The sequence below is a fragment of the Eretmochelys imbricata genome, chromosome 28 (assembly GCF_965152235.1).
Source record: "Eretmochelys imbricata isolate rEreImb1 chromosome 28, rEreImb1.hap1, whole genome shotgun sequence".
NCBI lineage: Eukaryota > Metazoa > Chordata > Testudines > Cheloniidae > Eretmochelys > Eretmochelys imbricata.
Window position 1 is genome coordinate 4,064,464 of NC_135599.1, and position 20,517 is coordinate 4,084,980.

The 20,517-nt window shown below is 50.4% G+C and overlaps 1 protein-coding gene and 1 non-coding gene across 2 annotated transcripts in view; both read right to left on the bottom strand.

Annotated features, from left to right (window-relative positions):
- LOC144258246 (uncharacterized) overlaps window positions 1-20,517 on the bottom strand; it is a 640,730-nt gene that overhangs the window by 138,267 nt on the left and 481,946 nt on the right. Inside the window, 1 exon segment of the mRNA XM_077806661.1 lies at window positions 16,842-17,027. Within this exon segment, the coding sequence (XP_077662787.1) occupies window positions 16,842-17,027 (186 nt within the window).
- On the bottom strand, window positions 2,794-2,866 carry TRNAM-CAU (transfer RNA methionine (anticodon CAU)). Its single transcript has one exon. It is a non-coding gene; the product is annotated as a tRNA-Met (tRNA).

Genomic DNA, 20,517 nt, shown 5'->3' on the forward strand with positions numbered 1-20,517 from the left:
GACCCCTGAAGGTCATCTAGTCCAACCGCCTGCTCGAAGCAGGACCAATTCCCAGTTAAATCATCCCAGCCAGGGCTTTGTCAAGCCTGACCTTAAAAACCTCTAAGGAAGGAGATTCTACCACCTCCCTAGGTAATGCATTCCAGTGTTTCACCACCCTTTTAGTGAAAAAGTTTTTCCTAATATCCAATCTAAACCTCCCCCATTGCAACTTGAGACCATTACTCCTCGTTCTGTCATCTGCTACCATTGAGAACAGTCTAGAGCCATCCTCGTTGGAACCCCCTTTCAGGTAGCTGAAAGCAGCTATCAAATCCCCCCTCATTCTTCTCTTCTGCAGGCTAAACAATCCCAGCTCCCTCAGCCTCTCCTCCTAAGTCATGAGTTCTAGACCCCTAATCATTTTTGTTGCCCTTCGCTGGACTCTCTCCAATTTATCCACATCCTTCTTGTAGTGTGGGGCCCAAAACTGGACACAGTACTCCAGATGAGGCCTCACCAGTGTCGAATAGAGGGGAACGATCACGTCCCTCGATCTGCTTGCTAAGGTAAGGTGAGCTATTACCAGGAGGAGAGCCGGGTGGGGTGGGGGGAACCTTTTGTAGTGATCATTGGTATTAATTTGCAAACTGGATACAGTTAACTTAGGCTTGAATAAAGACTGGGAATGGATGGGTCATTACACAAAATAAAACTATTTCCCCATGTTTATTTCCCACCCGCACTGTTCTCACATGTTCTTGTCAACTGCTGGCAATGGCTGACCTTGATTACCACTGGAAATCCGAGAAAAAAGACGAGAGCAGAGTGGTTTCTAGACACCCTCCCATCCATCTAACACAGACACACAGACTTTTCTAAGGCATTAACTTTTCCTTCTCCTTTATGATTCTTTAATGCCTCTGGAAATACCAATTCCTAGAGGCCCCTTTCACAGAGCAAACAACCACAGAGCAATGAGAAAGCTGGGGGCTGCCAGGTTTTTGAGGGCAAGTCTTGAAAGGGATGCCCAAACAATCCAGCTGGATCCCCGGCAACCAGATGTGGGGATTAGCTGCACAGCTGTGGCTGCTGCTCTGAGGGGAGCGGCATAAACTACCTGCCTGTGGATGCAGCCCACCAGCTGGTTCTCCTGGGGCAGATGGTGAGTGGTTGGGCAGGGATGCTGCACCGGCTGGGGTCTGAAATATGAACAGGGGTCTAAGGAACCTCAGCATCACAGTCATCAGGAGTCCAAGCTGCTTGGGGTGAGCTTGTGGGCAATGGCCCAACTGGATTGTTTGTGCATCCCTTTCGCCACGTCCCTTGTGATCCACCAGGGCTTGCAGCACCATGGAAGAGTACCCCTTGCGGTTTATGTAGTGGCCGCCCCGCTGTTCCGGGGCCAAGAGAGGGATATGCGTTATGGCCATCGCCCCGCCGCAGTCAGGGAACCCCAGCGTATTAAAGCTATCCACAATGGTCCGCACATTTCCCAAAGGCATGAGCCTAGATAGCAGCTGATCAATGATTGTGTTGGCTATTTGGATCACAGCAGGCCCCACAGTAGATTTCCCCACTCCAAACTGATTCCCAACTGACCGGTAGCTGTCGGGCGTTGCAAGCTTCCGCAGGGCTATGGCCACTCACTTCCCAACTGTGAGGGTGGCTCTCATTTTGGTGTATTTGCGCTTCAGGGCAGGGGACAGCAAGTCGCAAAGCTCCATGAAAGTGGCCCTTAGGCTTACGAAAGTTTCTCAGCCACTGGGAATCATCCCACACCTGCAACGCGATGAGGCCCCAGCAGTCTGTGCTTGTTTTCTGGGCCCAGAATTGGCCTGCCACGGCATGAACCTGGCCCAGCACCACCATGATCTCCCAATTGCCACACGCCGTGCCATCTTTGTCCATGTCCTCATCAGTATAGTAATCGCCCCGTCGTCGTTTCCTCGCCCCGTTTTGCAGGGACTGCACATACTGCTGGATAATGCGCGAGGTATTTACAATGCTCAAAACTGCAGTGGAGATCTGAGCGGGCTCCATGGCGCCTGCACGGGTAATCCTGGAAAACGGGCGTGAAATGTAGTAGAGCAGAGTGGCAGGGGAAGAGGTGCTGTTTGGTTCGTGGTAGCCGAACAAAGGCGGGAAATGGTTGTCTTCCGTGGTTTTCACAGAGGCGGGAGCCCAGGACAGACAACCCGGAGAAGCTCGGAAGCGTGGCACCAGTGGGAGAGCAGAGTTGGAGGCAGAAGTGTTCGATGAGGAAGAGAAAGAGTAGATAGTAGAGATTACATCGGAAGGGGAGAGGAAATGAGAGGCGGATTCATAGTTGCAGGAGAGCAAGCGGTGCACCGTCTGCTGAAAGCAGTACGGCGTCTGCATGCCAAAAAGGCGTGAAACGATTGTCTGCCAGAGCTTCCTGATGACACGCACCAGAAACACCCGCAAGAATGTTTTTGCCCCATCGTGCACTGGGAGCGTAACCCAGAATTCCAGTGGGCGGCAGGGACTGCGGGAACTGTGGGATAGCGACCCACGGTGCACCCGCTCCGACGTTCGATGCTAGCCTCGGTACTGTGGACGCACTCTGCCAAATTCACGCGCTTTAGTGGGGACACCGAAGCCTGAATGTCTAAAATAGCTCCCGAAATTTCCAATCGAATAATATTGAACTAATTTCATACTGTACACGTACCGTTAGAAAAGTCTGTGTGTGTGTGTTAGATGGATGGGAGGGTGTCTAGAAACCACTCAGCTCTCGTCTTTTTTTCTCTGATTTCCGTTAGAAAATCTAAAGCGGGGAGCAAGAAGAGTTGCCTTCTCTGAGGCTTGAACTTAGGACCTTCAGATTATGAGACTGATACGCTGCCCCCTGCGCTAAGAAGGCTTGGAAGAGCTTTAGGCTCGGTGCTTATAGAACCAGCTGAGCAGCGGGGAAGAGCAGAGCAGCAAACAGCAGGAGTTTGCCTGGGAGTTCACCTGGAGTGAGCCCACTGAGGCTTACACCCTAACGACTTCTCTGAGGAATTACTGCATCTCCAGAGGAAGCTCATAGTAGGAAGGTAATATGGATGGGGAGTGTTCAACTGTTGTGACCTGCACTGGATGTGCCATGTGTGTCTTTCTTCCAGAGGACAGAAGCGACTTTGTCTCTACAAAGTGCAAGCTGGTCTCCATATTGGAAGAGAAGGTTCAAGGTCTGGAGCAACAGGGATCGACCCTGCGTTGCATAAGAGAAACTGAAGATTTCCTGGACAGACGTCAGGATATGCTTCTATGGGCACAAGGTTCTGAAGATTCAGAGCAGGCTGCGCAGCAGGGACAGGAGGACTGTGAAGAAATCTGGCAACATGTGACCTCCAGAAGAAGAAGGGGGAAAGTCCATGTACCAGCAAAGCGGACACAGGTAAGTAACCATTTTCATGTTCTCTCCACAGGTACCATTGCGGGGAGTGATACGTCTGAGGGAAGGGAGCAGAAGGAGACTCCACCAGTTGAAAGGCATGAGATGCACTGTCCTAGGGTTGGGGGTTCCACGACCATCACTCCCAAGAGAAGGAGGTGGGTGGTGGTGGTCGGGGACTCTCTCCTCAGGTGGACTGAGTCATCTATCTGCTGCCCTGACCGGGAAAACAGAGAAGTCTGCTGCTTGCCGGGGGCTAAGATTTGCGATGTGACGGAGAGACTGCCGAGACTCATCAAGCCCTCGGACCGCTACCCCTTCCTGCTTTTCCACGTGGGCACCAATGATACTGCCAAGAATTGCGTTGAGCGAATCACTGCAGACGACATGGCTCTGGGAAGAAGGATAAAGGAGTTTGAGGTGCAAGTGGTGTTCTCGTCCATCCTCCCTGTGGAAGGAAAAGGCCTGGGTAGAGACCGTCAAATCGTGGAAGTCAAGGAATGGCTACACAGGTGGTGTCGGAGAGAAGGCTTTGGATTCTTCAACCATGGGATGGTGTTCCAAGTAGGAGGAATGCTAGGCAGAGACGGGCTCCACTTAACGAAGAGAGGGAAGAGCATCTTCGTGAGCAGGCTGGCTAACCTAGTGAGGAGGGCTTTAAACTAGGTTCACCAGGGAAAGGAGACCAAAGCCCTGAGGTAAGTGGGGAAGCGGGATACCGGGAGGAAGCACGAGCTGGAGCGTGTGAGAGGGGAGGGCTCCTGCCTCATACTGAGAAGAAGGGGCGATCAGCGGGTTATCTCAAGTGCCTATATACAAATGCACAAAGCCTGGGACACAAGCAGGGAGAACTGGAGATCCTGGCAAAGTCAGGGAATTATGATGTGATTGGAATAACGGAGACTTGGTGGGATAACTCGCATGACTGGAGTGCTGTCATGGATGGATATAAACTGTTCAGGAAGGACAGGGAGGCCAGAAAAGGTGGGGGAGTTGCACTGTATGTAAGGGAGCAGTATGACTGCTCAGAGCTCAAATATGAAACTGTAGAAAAATCTGAGAGTCTCTGGATTAAGTTTAGAAGCGTGAGCAACAAGAGTGATGTTGTGGTGGGAGTCTCCTATAGACCACCGGACCAGGGGGATGAGGTGGATGAGGCTTTCTTCCGGCAACTCGCAGAAGCTACAAGATGGCACGCCCTGGTTCTCATGGGCGACTTCAATCATCCTGATATCAGCTGGGAGAGCAATACAGCGGTGCACAGACAATCCAGGAAGTTTTTGGAAACTGTAGGGGACAATTTCCTGGTGCAAGTGCTGGAGGAACCGACTAGGGGCAGAGCTCTTCTTGACCTGCTGCTCACCAACCGGGAAGAATAAGTAGGGGAAGCAAAAGTGGATGGGAACCTGGGAGGCAGTCACCATGAGATGGTCGAGTTCAGGATCCTGACACAGGGAGGAAAGGAAAGCAGCAAAATACGGACTCTGAACTTCAGAAAAGCAGACTTTGACTCCCTCACGGAACTAATGGGAAAGATCCCCTGGGAGAATAACATGAGGGGGAAAGGAGTCCAGGAGAGCTGGCTGTATTTTAAAGAATCCTTATTGAGGTTACAGAGACAAACCACCCCGATGTGTAGAAAGAATAGTAAATATGGTAGGCGACCAGCTTGGCTTAACAGAGAAATCCTTGCTGATCTTAAACACAAAAAAGAGGCTTACAAGAAGTGGAAGATTGGACAAATGACCACGGATGAGAAGATAAATATTGCTCAGGCATGCAGAAGTGAAATCAGGAAGGCCAAATCACGCCTGGAGTTGCAGCTAGCGAGCGAAGTTAAGAGTAACAAGAAGGGTTTCTTCAGGTATTTTGGCAATAAGAAGAAAGCCAAGGAAACTGTGAGCCCATTACTAAATGAGAGAGGCAACCTAGTGACAGAGGATGTGGAAAAAGCTAACATACTCAATGCTTTTTTTGCCTCTGTCTTCACGAACAAGGTCAGCTCCCAGACGACTGCACTGGGCAGCAAAGCATTCGGAGGAGGTGGCAAGCCCTCTGTGAAGAAAGAAGTGGTTCGGGACTATTTAGAAAAAGTGGACGTGCACAAGTCCATGGGGCCAGATGAGCTGCATCCGAGAGTGCTAAAGGAATTGACGGATGTGATTACACAGCCATTGGCTATTATCTTTGAAAACTCATGGCGATCGGGGGAAGTCCCGGAAGATTGGATAAAGGCTAATGTAGTGCCCATCTTTAAAAAAGGGAAGAAGGAGGATCCTGGGAACTACAGGCCAGTCAGCCTCACCTCAGTCCCTGGAAAAATCATGGAGCATGTCCTCAAGGAATCAGTTCTGAAGCACTTAGAGGAGAGGAAAGTGATCAGGAACAGTCAGCATGGATTCACCAAGGGAAAGTTATGCCTGACTAATCTAATTGCCTTCTATGACGAGATAACTGGCTCTGTGGATGAGGGGAAAGCAGTGGACATGTTGTTCCTTGACTTTAGCAAAGCTTTTGACACGGTCTCCCACAGTATTCTTGCCAGCAAGTCAAAGAAGTATGGTCTGGATGAATGCACTATAAGGTGGATAGAAAGCTGGCTAGATTGTCGGGCTCAACGGGTAGTGATCAATGGCTCCATGTCTAGTTGGCAGCCGGTATCTAGCGGAGTGCCCCAAGGGTCGGTCCTGGGGCCGGTTTTGTTCAATATCTTCATTAATGATCTGGAGGATGGCATGGACTGCACCCTCAGCAAATTTGTGGATACGACTAAACTGGGAGGAGTGGTAGATACGCTGGAGGGTAGGGATAGGATACAGAGGGCCCTAGACAAATTGGAGGATTGGGCCAAAAGAAATCTGAGGAGGTTCAACAAGGACAAGTGCAGAGTCCTGCACGTAGGACGGAAGAATCCAATGCACCGCTAAAGACTAGGGACCGAATGGCTCGGCAGCAGTTCTGCAGAGAAGGACCTAGGGGTGACAGTGGACGAGAAGCTGGATATGAGTCAACAGTGTGCCCTTGTTGCCAAGAAGGCCAATGGCATTTTGGGGTGTATAAGTAGGGGTATTGCAAGCAGATCGAGGGACGTCATCGTTCACCTCTATTCGACATTGGTGAGGCCTCATCTGGAGTACTGTGTCCAGTTTTGGGCCCCACACTTCAAGAAGGATGTGGAGAAATTGGAGAGAGTCCAGCAAAGGGCAACAAAAATGATTAGGGGACTGGAACACATGCCTTATGAGGAGAGGCTGAGGGACCTGGGATTGTTTATAGTCTACGGAAGAGAAGAATGAAGGGGGATTTGATAGCTGCTTTTAACTACCTGAAAGGTGGATCCAAAGAGGATGGATCTAGACTATTCTCAGTGATAGCAGATGACAGGACAAGGAGTAATGGTCTCAAGTTGCAGTGGGGGAGATTTAGGTTGGATATTAGGGAAAACTTTTTCACTAGGAGGGTGGTGAAACACTGGAATGCATTACCTAGGGAAGTGGTGGAATCCCCTTTCTTAGAAGTTTCTAAGGTCAGGCATGACAAAGCCCTGGCTGGGATGATTTAGTTGGGGTTGGTCCTGCTCTGGGCAGGGGGTTGGTCTAGATACCTCCTGAGGGCCCTTCCAACCCTGATCTTCTATGATTCTAGGAGCCTCCTCCAGGAGTGACAGAGCCTGGCATGTGCTGGAAGAAGCGGGGAGCTCTGGTGCCCACAGACCTGTCCTGGCAGCTTTCTCAGCAGCAAAGAAATCAATTCTCCCTGCCCCTGAGCAACACACCCGGAGCTAATGGAAGCATTGGTGGGGGGTCCCAAGCTCTGCACCAACATCCACATTTCAGACCTTCCTCTCATGGCACTTTCCATGTGAATTAGGACAAGCAAGCTGGGGAAGCTCCATGGGGTAATAGAAACCAGGGCTGCAGGGAAGGCTTGAACTCACAACCCCAGCAATATTGCACTTTGCACTAACCACTTGCACCCCTGCAGGGGCTCCATGGACAGCGTTGGGAAGTCGGCCGTGATCGGTCTCTGTGGTTCGCACCTTTGCCTGGCAATTGAAAGGCTGCCGGTTCAAACGTCATTCAAGATGTGGGTTTCCAGCAATGAGACTCCAGTCCATTTTAATAGGAAGAAAATCTCCTCTATTCTCTATTCTCGTCTAGCCCCATTTGACTCCTTCGGCCTGTCTCCTTCCTCTCGCCAGTCACACTATTTCCTTCCCCGATGGAGCCAAGCAGAGGGGAGCCCCAGGCAGTCTCTGTCACTGAGAGTCTGTATCCCATAAGGGGAGGGAGGGGTCGCTGTAAAGCATTGATAATGGAGAGGGGAGGGGTGTGCGTGGTTAGGGGGAGAAAGGCTGGAGAACTAACAGTGGGGCCCAGAGAGATTCCCCCACAGACTGGGGAGATCCCCTGCTGCCCACCATCACCCAGCTCTGGGAAGAACAACTTGGGATTGCTTGGGGAAGCCACCTTTAAAAACACAAGTGTTCCATGCTAGTTACATTTTAATAAGACCAAAGCCGCCTCAAACCCAGTGTCACAATCACTGGGACGACTTTGTCCTGACATTTTACCGGCCGCAGCCACAAAGCGAGTCAAATCACGGCTCCCGTTCGGCATCAAGGCCCACAGACGAACCCGGAGGCTTTTCCTTCCTCAGGTTCTGCCGTTATTTCAGTGCTGGCCTGTTCCGAGATTCATCGTTGTGCAAAGCAGCGTCAGGCCCTGAAACTGGGCGAGCGCAGAGCAGAGGCTGCCTTCATTTATCCTTCCAAAAACCAACCCGCCGAAAGGTGGATTAGCACCCATGCTCCTCCAGCCGCAGGGGAGGCGCCTCATCTGGGCCCCTGGTGCCCATGCTCCAGCAACATAAGACCACGGGGGCCTGGCTCCACCAAAGTCCGGGGCCCGGTGTCTCCCCCAGCCCCGCCTGCTGCCCCCGGGCAATTTAAAAGGGCCCGGGGACCCCCACCACCATCACTGGCAGCACAAGGGGGCTAAGGCGGCTTCCTGCCCACCCTCGCTCCGTGTAACCCTTCTGCCCGTCAGAGTTGGCAGCAACAAGGGCCAGGTTCAATATCTAGGGGATCCATTCCAATAACACAATGCAAACCGGCTCGAGCCCCCACCCAGTGACCTGGGACAAATATGTACCACCCCCGCTGGGCACCTCCCAGAGGCAATCCTTCCCCTCTCACAAGCACCTAGTCTGAGTGTAGCAAAAAGCCTTTTAATAACAGAGAGAAACAATGTGGCATTATGTTGGGGAAACAGCACCAACAGGATTCATAACACAACCCACGAGCAAAAAAAAAAAACCAACCCCAAGCAAATTGGGGCATGCCCTTTCCCTTTGGTTCTTGAGTCCAGCAACCCCAAATCACCCAAAGTCCCAAAAGTCCAATGACCCAAAAGTCTCTGTCCCTGGTCAGGGCAGCCCCAAACTTCAAAAGTTTATCTGCAGAGCTTTACCTCCCAACCTGGGTGGAGATGGGGGCGGGGGTAAAAGGCACCTTACATGATCTTAAGCTGACCGCCCCACAGCTCCATCGGCCTCCACTCCACCAGCCGCCCCACGAACTGCTTCGCTCAGCTCCGCTCCGCGTCCCACCAGCAGCTCCCGCCGTCCCACGAACTGCTCCAACTGCCAGTCCACGAACTGCTCCACGTCCCACCAGCAGCTCCCGCCGTCCCACGAACTGCTCCAACTGCCAGTCCACGAACTGCTCCACGTCCCACCAGCAGCTCCCGCCGTCCCACGAACTGCTCCGCGTCCCACCAGCAGCTCCCGCCGTCCCATGAACTGCTCCACCAGCCTCTCCACAAGGCACGTCCCTGCAGCCCCGGGGGTGGGGGGATCTCCACACGCTGCCCCCGCCCCGAGGGCCGACTCTGCCATCTGTGGCAATGGGAGCTGCTGGGGTGGTGTCGGTGGGCAGCGATGGGCAGAGACCCCCGACCTAGGAGCTGCTGCCAGAGGGGGGTGTGGGTCGCTTTTGGGAGATGCCTGAGGTAAGAGCTGCACCCTCACTCTCTCCCGCACCCCAAGCTCCAGCCCAGAGCCCACCCCCCTGCACCCAAACGCTCTCCCAGAGTCCACCCCCTGCACTCCCTCCTGCACCCTACCCCCCTGCCCCAGCCCAGAGCCCACCCCCTTCACTCAAACTCCCTCCCAGAGCCTGCCCCCACACCTGCTCCTGCACCTCAACCCCCTGCCCCAGCCCAGACCCCGCACCCTGCATTCCCTCCTGCACCCCAACCCCCTGCCGCAACACACAGCCCACACCCAAACTCCCTCCCAGAGCCCAACCCCTTTCCCTCTCCCTCCCATACCCAAACTCCCTCCCAGAACCTTAGGCAGATGTGGGAGGAGGTGGACGGGGAGGCAGGACTTGGTCCCATTCTGGAAACCACCAAAAATTGTAGAAACCTGCCACCCCTGTCCAGCCCAACCTTCTGCGGGTGCCCCTCAGGCCCCACCCATGCAGGGTTTGAAGTTTGCATTGCTTAAATTCCAGGACGCTGGGGGACTTCAGCTCCCCTTTGTCCAGTGGGAACCTTCACCCCACTCCCAACCAGATTCTTCTCCATGGGATGACTGTCGGGGGGCTGGGCCCCTCTTTGTCTTTTCTCCCTGGGACAGGCCAGGGTACCTAGAACTGGGGTATCTGAGCACCCAGGACCTTCTATGGAGAAGCCCTTCCCCTTCCCCTTCTGTGGTCTGATCTGTCTTTGACTCCAGCCTGTTTTCTATCCATCATCAGCACCATCCCAAGCCAGCTGCACCCGCCTCAAAAAGACAGTGTCCCCCGATGGGTGTAAATCACTGAGCTCTCTCCTCTCTGAGCACTGACTGCCCCTCCGTCTCCTTGCCCCTCAGTCTGGGCAGACGGGACCTTTCCCTCCAGGGCTGGAGGATTCCCCCTTCTCATCCGCTACTGTCCCAAGCCACCCCTTGGGTGGGAATCTTAAAAGTACCAAGGTGACTTAGGAGCAGAAACCCCCACAGACCTTCCGTGCAATGGGCACCTGCCACGCACTGAGCAGGACTGAAACTCCTGCAGGGATCTGCTATTTCCACCTGCCTGTAAAGTCCAGCTTTCCCCAGCACATTTACTGCAGTGCACTCGGGTCACTGTTTCCATGGCTGACAGCAAAGAATCGCTCCCAGTTTCCCTTCTATCTGCAGCACGATTAGCCTGTGTCAGTGGTTAATGAGGTGGATCTAGTTGTCAATGGTTATTCATTCCCCACCTGGACAATTCACACAGTCCCTTTCCTGCTCAAATCCCCAGCACCTCCGTGATCCCGGTAGCAGGGGTTGGGTTTTCCCTGAGGCCCTGAGATTCTCAGGGTCCTTTTTTCCCTCCACCTGGAGTGAACTCAGCTTTTCCCCCATCCCAGACACTCCATGAAATAACAACAAGCAGCGTAAAGAAAGCAGGGAGGGAACATCTCCCGGCCAGGGCTAGAGGTGCCCAGGGCCCCCTGCTTCTCCATTGTTTCCATCGCAGAAGAGGAAGGTTCCTTGGAATTTGACACCCTACTTTGCACAAGGGACAGAGAAAGATCTTGATGTTCCTGCGTCTGCGCAAAGAAAATTGTCCTTCTGTGTGAAAGAGAGGCAGGAAATGGCCCCACGCTGGGACAATATCCTCAGGATTAAGAGCAAAGGACTCAGGCTGAGAACTGAGTTAACTCCACTCATCTCATTTTACTCCTCTCATTAAGAAGTTGTCTTCCAGGGAGAGATAGCAAACTTGTGACATTAATCCAGACCCTGGGGGTTTGGGCTGCTTTAACTCTTGGAAAAAACATGAACTTGATTCAAGAAGGGAGAGAGGAGAAGCCTCAAGCTGCCTTTGGTCCAAGGCTGGTGTCTCCTGGACAGTGGGAAACATCCCTCACTGCTGCCAGGGGATAGGTGGAAACTGGTGACGTCCCAGGGCTGGGATGAAAAGGAAATGTTGCGTGGACTTTATCATACACGCCCCATCCTCCTTCTCAGAGCCCACAGGAAAGCATCTAGAGATGGGAGAGCCATTACTCAACTGCATTCTCAGGAGAAGTCAGTAGCTATCCTTGAACAGACACTTAGGAGAGTAACCACGGCGGTTCTGCAGAGACATCTGGTTGCCAGAGGATCCATCTAGGTTAAGGAGTGCTGGGGGATCTGCAGTTTTTGCAGTGGGGAGGAGTCTCGAGGTCACACGTTGCGGGTAAGCTGGGACATTAGGGACTCCAGGATGTGAGGCTGGTTAAAATGGAACTGCACAAAAAACCTCCCCCTTTGCTCCCTGCTTTGCCCTGTCCCCGTTTCATGAAAATCTCCATCTCTACCCCGGCTCTCAGAAACCCCCTCTCTCCCTTGGGTATTTTCATGGTTTCTTCTTTTTTTCATGGTCTTTTTCAAAGATTTTTTGCGATTGAAATGAACATTTAAAATGAGAAAAACAATCAAGCAACACATCTGCATCTCCTGCACCAGGCATGGCATCGTGTCTGAATTTTTCTCCCGAAAAGTCCAGGCAGGCAGCGTCTCCCCCACATTTACTGCACACCAGGCCCAGAACTGAGCTCCACTGGCAGCAGCGAGGGGGGACGGGTGGGCCTGAGCTGTCTGGGGATTATTTTAATCTATTTTTCGGAGGATGAAATCCATGCAGCTTCCACTTCTCCGTCTCTCCCCAGGAAATAACTTGTCTGTGCAAGGCACCCAAACCTTTTCACAAGAAGAAGTGAAATGAAACGGCCACACGATGGCATCAGAACCTAAGACATGAGAAGCCACGTTCTTGTTCAATGTGCATTGAAGCTGAACACAAGGGAGGTGTTTTTTCTTTGACTCCTAGCCCCCCCCCACACTCTAATCCACTCGACACCCCTTTCCTCCCACAGCCAGGAATAGAACCCAGGAGTCATGACTATTAGCCCCCCTAATCTAGCCCACTAGATCCTTCTCCCTGGGACAAAGGAGAAGCTCTGCGACCCTGTACTGTCCCTTTGCCTCCCTGCTTGTGCGGCACTTGAAACCCAATGGGGTTTCCTTGGGCAGTATTCAATCTTGCTCCCAGGGAGGATGTAATTTTAGGTGCAGGTTCCAAACAGTGCAATAAACCAGCCAGAAGGGGCAGGAGGTATCGGTGTAGGAGCTATTGAAATAATCTTAGCAACGTACGTCAGGGGAACCGTTATTAATGACGACAGGTTTCAGAGTAGCAGCCGTGTTTGTCTGTTTCTGCAAAAAGGAAAGGAGCACTTGTGGCACCTTAGAGACTAACCAATTTCTTTGAGCATAAGCTTTCGTGAGCTACAGCTCACTTCATCGGATGCATTCTGTAGCTCACGAAAGCTTATGCTCAAATAAATCGGTTAGTCTCTAAGGTGCCACAAGTCCTCCTGTTCTTTTTTTTTAGTTATTAAAGAAGTGTCAGTAAAAGGTCAGAATGGGATCGTCTCAGTGTCACAGTAGAGGGCTCTGTGATGGTTTTCAATTTGTCATCCCACCCTAGCCACCACCTAGCACATGTTTGAACCTCTTCCTCTCTTAGCGTTGCTCGTTATCAGAAAAGGGGAGAGAGAGAGAGCCACAGAAACACAGACCTAGTGACTGAAGGAAACATTTCTTTGCTCTTTGCTTGGCTCTGTCAGTTATTTGGGTACAAACTCACCCCGCACCCACTGTCTCTGCTGGGCTCAATGGGCAGGAAGAGCTCAGCTGTCAATGGGACTTGGGGAGCTCGGGACATTACTGTGGCTTAACAGGGAAATCCTTGCTGATCTTAAATACAAAAAAGAAGCTTACAAGAAGTGGAAGATTGGACAAATGACCAGGGATGAGTATAAAAATATTGCTTGGGCATGCAGGAGTGAAATCAGGAAGGCCAAATCACACCTGGAGTTGTAGCTAGCAAGAGATGTTAAGAGTAACAAGAAGGCTTTCTTCAGGTATGTTGGCAACAAGGAGAAAGCCAAGGAAAGTGTGGGCCCCTTACTGAATGAGGGAGGCAACCTAGTGACAGAGGATGTGAAAAAAGCTAATGTACTCAATGCTTTTTTTGCCTGTCTTCACGAACAAACTCCGCTCCCAGACTGCTGCCCTGGGCAGCACAGCATGGGGAGGAGATGACCAGCCCTCTGTGGAGAAAGAAGTGGTTCGGGACTATTTAGAAAAGCTGGACGAGCACAAGTCCATGGGGCCGGATGCGTTGCATCCGAGAGGGCTAAAGGAGTTGGCGGATGTGATTGCAGAGCCATTGTCCAATATCTTTGAAAACTCATGGTGATCGGGAGAAGTCCCAGACGACTGGGGTGTATAAGTCCCATTTTGGGGTGTATAAGTAGGGGCATTGCCAGCAGATCGAGGGATGTGATCCTTCCCCTCAATTCGACACTGGTGAGGCCTCATCTGGAGTACTGTGTCCAGTTTTGGGCCCCACACTACAAGAAGGATGTGGAGAAATTGGAGACAGTCCAGCGAAAGGCAACAAAAATGATTCGGGGTCTGGAACATATGCCTTATGAGGAGAGGCTGAGGGAACTGGGATTGTTTACTCTACAGAAGAGAAGAATGAGGGGGGATGTCATAGCTGCTTTGAACTAAATGAAGGTGGATCCAAAGAGGACGGATCTAGACTATTCTCAGTGACAGCAGATGACAGGACAAGGAGTAATGGTCAAGTTGCAGTGGGGGAGATTTAGGTTGGATATTAGGAAAAACTTTTTCACTAGGAGGGTCGTGAAACACTGGAATGGGTTACCTTGGAAGGTGGTGGAATCTCCTTCCTTAGAAGTTTTTAAGATCAGGCTTGACAAAGCCCTGGCTGGGATGATTTAGTTGGGGACTGGTCCTCCTCTGGGCAGGGGGTTGGACTAGATACCTCCTGAGGTCCCTTCCAACCCCGATATCCGAGGATTCTATGATCATTTGGCCAACAACATGCAGCAAAGCACCCAACTCAGTTGCATGAATGCTCTATAAACCACTCCTCAATTATACAGAGACACCAGCATATCTCCCCAGCTCTCAGCCTTGCACCTCAGAAATGTACCATCTTACACGGCTCACGGCCTTCACTTGAAAAGTGTAAGCTCATTAATTAGTTCGCCACTTCATCAAAAATAAAGGGGACATGAACCAGCCTTTGTCATGTGAGCAACTTTCCCAAGCACTTTGGACAAACTCAGGAGTAAGTATAAAATAGTAAAATAAGTTTATTAACTCCAGAAAGTTAGATTTTAACTGAGTATAAGTATTGGTCACAGAGGTCAAAAGTGGTTACATAACAAATGAAAACAGACTCCCAGTCTAAACTCTAATTTGAATATACTAAGCAAGAATTGGATCAAACAGCTTTTCTCACTCACTGGTTGCTCCAGGCCATGTTGAGTTCTTAATACACAGGCTGAATTCCCTCTCAGCCTGGGACCAATCTCCGCAGTTCAAATTCTGAGTCTTCCAGACAATCTTCCAGGTGTTGAGATTGGGGAAGAGACAGGCCACGTGGGGGTGTCTTTGACTCTCATACATATTTTTTCTCCAGCTGCTAGGTAGATTCTTGCCGTGATGCTGGGGTTAGTTAGCCCCCAATATGGAGCAGCAGTTTGCCTCCTGCACCTTGTGGTAGGCGTGTCACAGCTCCTTCAACTTTGGCCCCGCACGGCAGTGTGTCCCTGCCATGGCCCCTTTCTATCATGCATCACGACCAAACCACAGACTCTGGACTCAGCATTCATGTATCCTGCAGTCTGAACTTGGAATCTGTTACATTCCCTCATTGGCTACCATCATTTAACCAACACGGAAGTGCTTCTTGTCCAGCAAGGCAGCCAGTTTGGGACCCATAGGCATGGCATGGCTCTGAAGGAATCAGCTGTTTCTCTCTGTGCTTCAGGAAACTTGGGATCCAAATGGTAAAAGACAGTTGTTCCCAGTTTCATCATGGCATCCCTTAGAAGTGTGAGCAATTCCAAAAACAGTTTACCTTGGCCACAGGTCACCATAGCGTCCATCTCTGGGGTGAAAATCAACCACTCGTACCTCTCATTTCTACCTGAGTTCTTGTCAAATCTTTGACCTTAGTTGTAGCAATTTTACACGGCTCTGGCGTAGAATTCTTCACCAACCACACAACATACCAGTAGCGATACTGAGGTGTAACTCCCCCAAATATGCCCTTTTGTTTCTTTAATCTGGTGGCACAGATTTAAATAAGAGACTAAATTCAGGTGCGGCTTAGAATCCCACTAAGACACCAAATGTCAGGTATCTACTCAAAATGGGTGTCTTTCTGCAGCTCTATCACATTCCTCATGGATGTCATTTCCTACACATTTACAGCATCTCCCAGGAGGGAGCTGAACAGAAATGTCACTTCCATTTTTCCCATCTCTACCTAGGAAGGGATTGCATTTCCCAAATAAGAGGCAACATGCACCTGATTAGGAAGGGAAGATCTTCAGGAGCAACCTCCTGCAGGGCATGGGCCACAACTGCTTTGGGAGGCAAATGAATGGGTCTTTTGCTTAGTTCCAAATCATTTAGTAGGGAATCCTCTTCCCAGCCCCTTCGGGAAATATTGACCTTACCAATTGAAGAATAGGGGGATAGAGATGGAGATGGAGAATCCCTCTGATTTACCCTATGTTCTTCTGTTGTTACAGAGGGGAAAAGACATTTTTCCCTATCCCTTCCCTATTCCTGCTCTTTGTTATACTTCAATATATTTTAAGGGAGGAAAACGGGAGTAAAAATATCTGCCTTCAGGAAAACCTGAAGCAACAGCGCTCTGATGAACTGTGACAACTGGGAATGAAACAATATGATCCTGGTGGGGGAACTTGATGACTAACAATTGTTTTTCAATGGGGGAACAGTATAACTGTGATGCTCAGGCTTTGTTTAGACTAGGACATGTGATGGAGTTTAGGTCAGGTCAAGGGGAAAGCTAATGCCAACCACTGCACCTCGGCTGCATCTGCACGACAACTGTAATTGTCTTTTAACACCAAGATCACTCACTTGAGCAGCCAACGCCATGTACAGTCCTAGTGGATGTACGGCACGGGTAGTTTTTGCCTCAGTGTAGCTTGTTGGGAACAAACCTCTCTCCCCCACCTGGAGCTGATGAACATTCCTGGCTGGAGGGACACACGCTCCTTTGACCCAAAAGGAAAGGAGTTGATAGAAAACATCACAGGACTGACCCCAAAGAAGGGTGAGCTGCAAAAGGCAGGAGCAGGCAACTCATCTGGGGGAGCTGAGTAACCACGGTGAAGATGGGGCACAGATCACTAAGTGGGAATTATCAAATGTGATTTAAAAGAAAAAAATACCTTTGGTCAGCCCTAGTCAAGGCATTTGTTACAGATCACTCCCATGTGGATTTTCTGATGTCTAATAAGGGTTGAGCTCTGACTGAAGTGTTTCCCACACTCAGAGCATCCATAAGGTTTCTCACCCGTGTGGATTTTCCAATGTGTAATAAGGTGTGAGCTCTGCTTGAAGTGTTTCCCACACTCAGGGCAGCCATAAGGTTTCTCACCCGTGTGGATTCTCTTATGTGCAATGAGATGCGAGCTCTGCTTGAAGCATTTCCCACACACACAGCATGGGTAAGGTTTCTCACCCGTGTGGATTCTCTTATGTCTGAGAAGGTCCGAGCTCCCTTTGAAGCTTTTCCCACACTCGAGGCATGTGTAGCATGTTCCTTCCAAGTTCATTCTCTCACGTGTAATAAGGTCTGACTGGCTTCCGAAGTTTTCCTCTGGCCTCTGCTGACTCTCACAGGCTTTTGTTTTTTCTGGGCGTCCACAGCTCCCAGAATCATTCCCTTTGAACCTTCCTGACAACATCCCATGGGCTTCTACTCGCTCAGCATCTTCCTGCTGGGGTTCCTCCTCGTTTTCACTCACCATCCCAACACCTGACGGGAGACCGAGAGAATCCAGACGTAAGTCTCTGCCTACGCCACAGAGAAAGGAAATCTCAGAGAGAAGAATGGAAAAAGGGATGAAGGAACCAAAATGTGTACAGGACAGATCAAACCTATCAGGAGCTGATTTTCCCTTCAACCTTCCCCAGAGGAGAGAAAGGAAGGGATCAGTTCTGGGTCCGTATCTCAGAAGAAATCTCAGGGGACAGTGAGATTGGGGAGGGACCTGCTGCCAGTTGTCAGTCAGGATAGGTGGGAAGCCATGAGTGACCTCTGCCTAATGATTCTACATCTGCAGGGAACAATCCTGAACTTGGAGAGCTCACAAGGTCTTTGTAGGGCATCCCAAATGTTTCCTGTATTCACCAACAGTTTTGGGGTTGCTTTAACCAATGCCTCACCTATGCAGGCAGCTCTCGGGAGCACTTTTTTCTTAGAGCCATGAAGGTCTGGGACCCACGGCTCCTCCCCTCGTTCCAGCTGCGAGATCACATCAGTTCTGGAAACTGGAAACCCTGCTCAAGGCAAAGAAAACAAGGGAGGTCAGTGGAATTTGTGGGATACTTGTCACAAAGAATATTCCATGCTTTTAAGCCCAGCTCACTTTTAAGTAGTAACGTCCCAAGGCCGGCTTCCTTGGCTCAAAGTGCCAGGAGATGATTATTATCAATCATATTCATTACCTTAGTGCCTAAGGGCCAACTAACAGTGGGTCCTCATTTTGCTAGGCACAGTACAAACCGAGAAGCGTTGATGGCCTGTGTCCTGAAGAAGTTTCAATCTAAATAGACAAGGCAGACACAGAATGGGGGAAGGGGTAGAACCCACCGGCAGAGTGAACTCCGGGAAGGCAGAGTGGCAGATCTGATCAACACAGGCCTAGATCTTGAGACGATCGGATTTAATGTTACAACCAGGGCCGGTGTTTTCCGGAAATTGTCGATAGGACTGCATTTTTTCCCAAAATTACTGTTTGTTTGTGGAATCACCGTTAATATCTGGAATTGCTGATCAGAGGGTGGGTGGGGCATGCAGGGTCACAATCCCCCAGATTTCTCCCTGGAGACACCCGTCTCCTCCCCAGGGCACAGGCTGGCTGCGGTTGAGACTTGATGCCAATTTCTTCCCTCCTCATACAAGTCTGGGATCAGCAGTGGGACGCCAGGCTCTCTCATCATACTGCAGAGAGGACGGCACTCACAGCTGCTCGCGGCCGTGTCCACAGCACCTCTCCCCTGCTCACCTCCCCTGTACACAGCTGGTTCATGCCCCGTCTCTCCAGCGCACAGCTGGCTCTAGGCTCTCAATGCCCACTATCTGAGCCCCACTGCCCCCACACAGCCGGCTCCTGTCCCCTCCCCCCAAGGCACTTTCAGGCTTTAAAGGATTAGATATTGCTCACGTTTCTCAATTACTCTCTTTTCATTGCCTGCAAACACTTGCCCTAATTATGACTGTTATCTGTATATCTAAGCCAGCCCTTGAAAGCATGAATTCTTCACAGACTATGATGCCGAGATGCGCCACATGATACCAGGAAGGGCTGCGGGATGGGTTTCCTGTGCAAGCTGGTATCACTACGGAGTGATGAATGCCAGATCTCAAGGCTGGTTATGCAGAGCTCCACCTTTTGAAGCTTTACCCAACGCAGAAAGGGGTAGGGACGGATTTCCCCTCATTCAGGAGACTGAAGACGACAGACTTTTGGGGGATAAACAGCTGAGTTTGAGCTGACTGAGGGGGGTCTTTCTGGGCTACAAACTCACAGGACCTGATAACCACCAAGAGGTAACCCTTTAAGAAAGGTTTTAATACACTTTGGAACCCATCAGGGATTCCCATGAGGACCGCTGAGCGAATGAAGGGAAACACGCATTTGGATGCTCTTCTTCTTTTATGAGAACGGGAACAGGAAGGGCAGGGATATCACTGAATGCAGGATCTCAGCAGTACTAGGTGTCAGGATAGCACCATATTGTAGCCCATTGGAAAACACAATCCCAACTACACATATAAAATGATGGGCTCTAAATGAGCTGTTTCCACTCAACAGAGGGACCTTGGAGTCACTGGGCACACTTCTCTGAAAACATCAACTCAGTGTGCCACGGCAGTCAAAAAGCAAAGAGAATGTTGGGAATCATTCTGAAATGGATAGATAAGAAGACAGAAAATATCATATCGCCTCCATATAAACCCATGGTACACCCACATCTCGAATACTGCCTGCAGATGTGGTTGCCCCATCTCAAAAAAAGATATATTGGAATTGGAAACGGTTCAGAAAAGGGCAACCCAAATGATTACAGGTATGAAACTCTTCTGTACGGGGAAAGATTAAAAAGACCGGGACTATTCAGCTTGGAAAAGAGACAAAGGGGGGATATGAGAGAGGTCTATAAAATCAAAACTGCCGTGGAGATAGTAAATAAGGACGTGTCATTTACTCCTTCTCAGAACACAAGGACTAGGAATCACCCAATCAAATGAATAGGCAGCAGGTTTATAAGAAACAAAAGGAAGTATTTCTTCACACAATGCACAGTCAACCTGGGGAACTCCTTGCCAGAGGACGTTGTGAAGGCCAAGATCATAATAGGGTTACAAAAAAAAAACAAAAAACACCATGAGAAATCTATTGAGGACAGGTCCATGACTGGTTATTAGCCAGAATGGGCAGGAATGGTGTCCCTAACTTCTGTTTGTCATAAGCTGTGAATGGGTGACAGGAGATGAATCACTCCATGATTCCCTGTTCTGTTCATTCCCTCTGGGACACCCGGCGCTGGTCACTGTCTGAAGACAGGACACTGGGCTAGATGGACCTTTGGTCTGTCCCAGTGTGGCCGTTCTTAAATACTAGGGAATCTAATGAGTCCAGTGCAATGGGAGGGAGTAGGAAAATCCCTGGGTGTGGAGAACACTGGGAAATTAGAAACTATCATTCAGAAGCCACAGACTCTAAGTAGTCTAGAAAAGCAGAATGTGAAAAATAAGAATCGGGGTCATGTGACTTCAGGAATGAGGGACTCAAAAAACCAAGTCTGCAGAGAAGAGAGATTGTGGCTATTGCACATGGGGATGGGGGGAGCAACTCTCCAGGTCTCAAGGATTTTCACCAGCAACCGAGGCCATTGTCCCATGCACGGGGCAATCCGGAGCAATGAGGAGTTGTGTCATCTGTAATCCTGGCTAAGTTTCA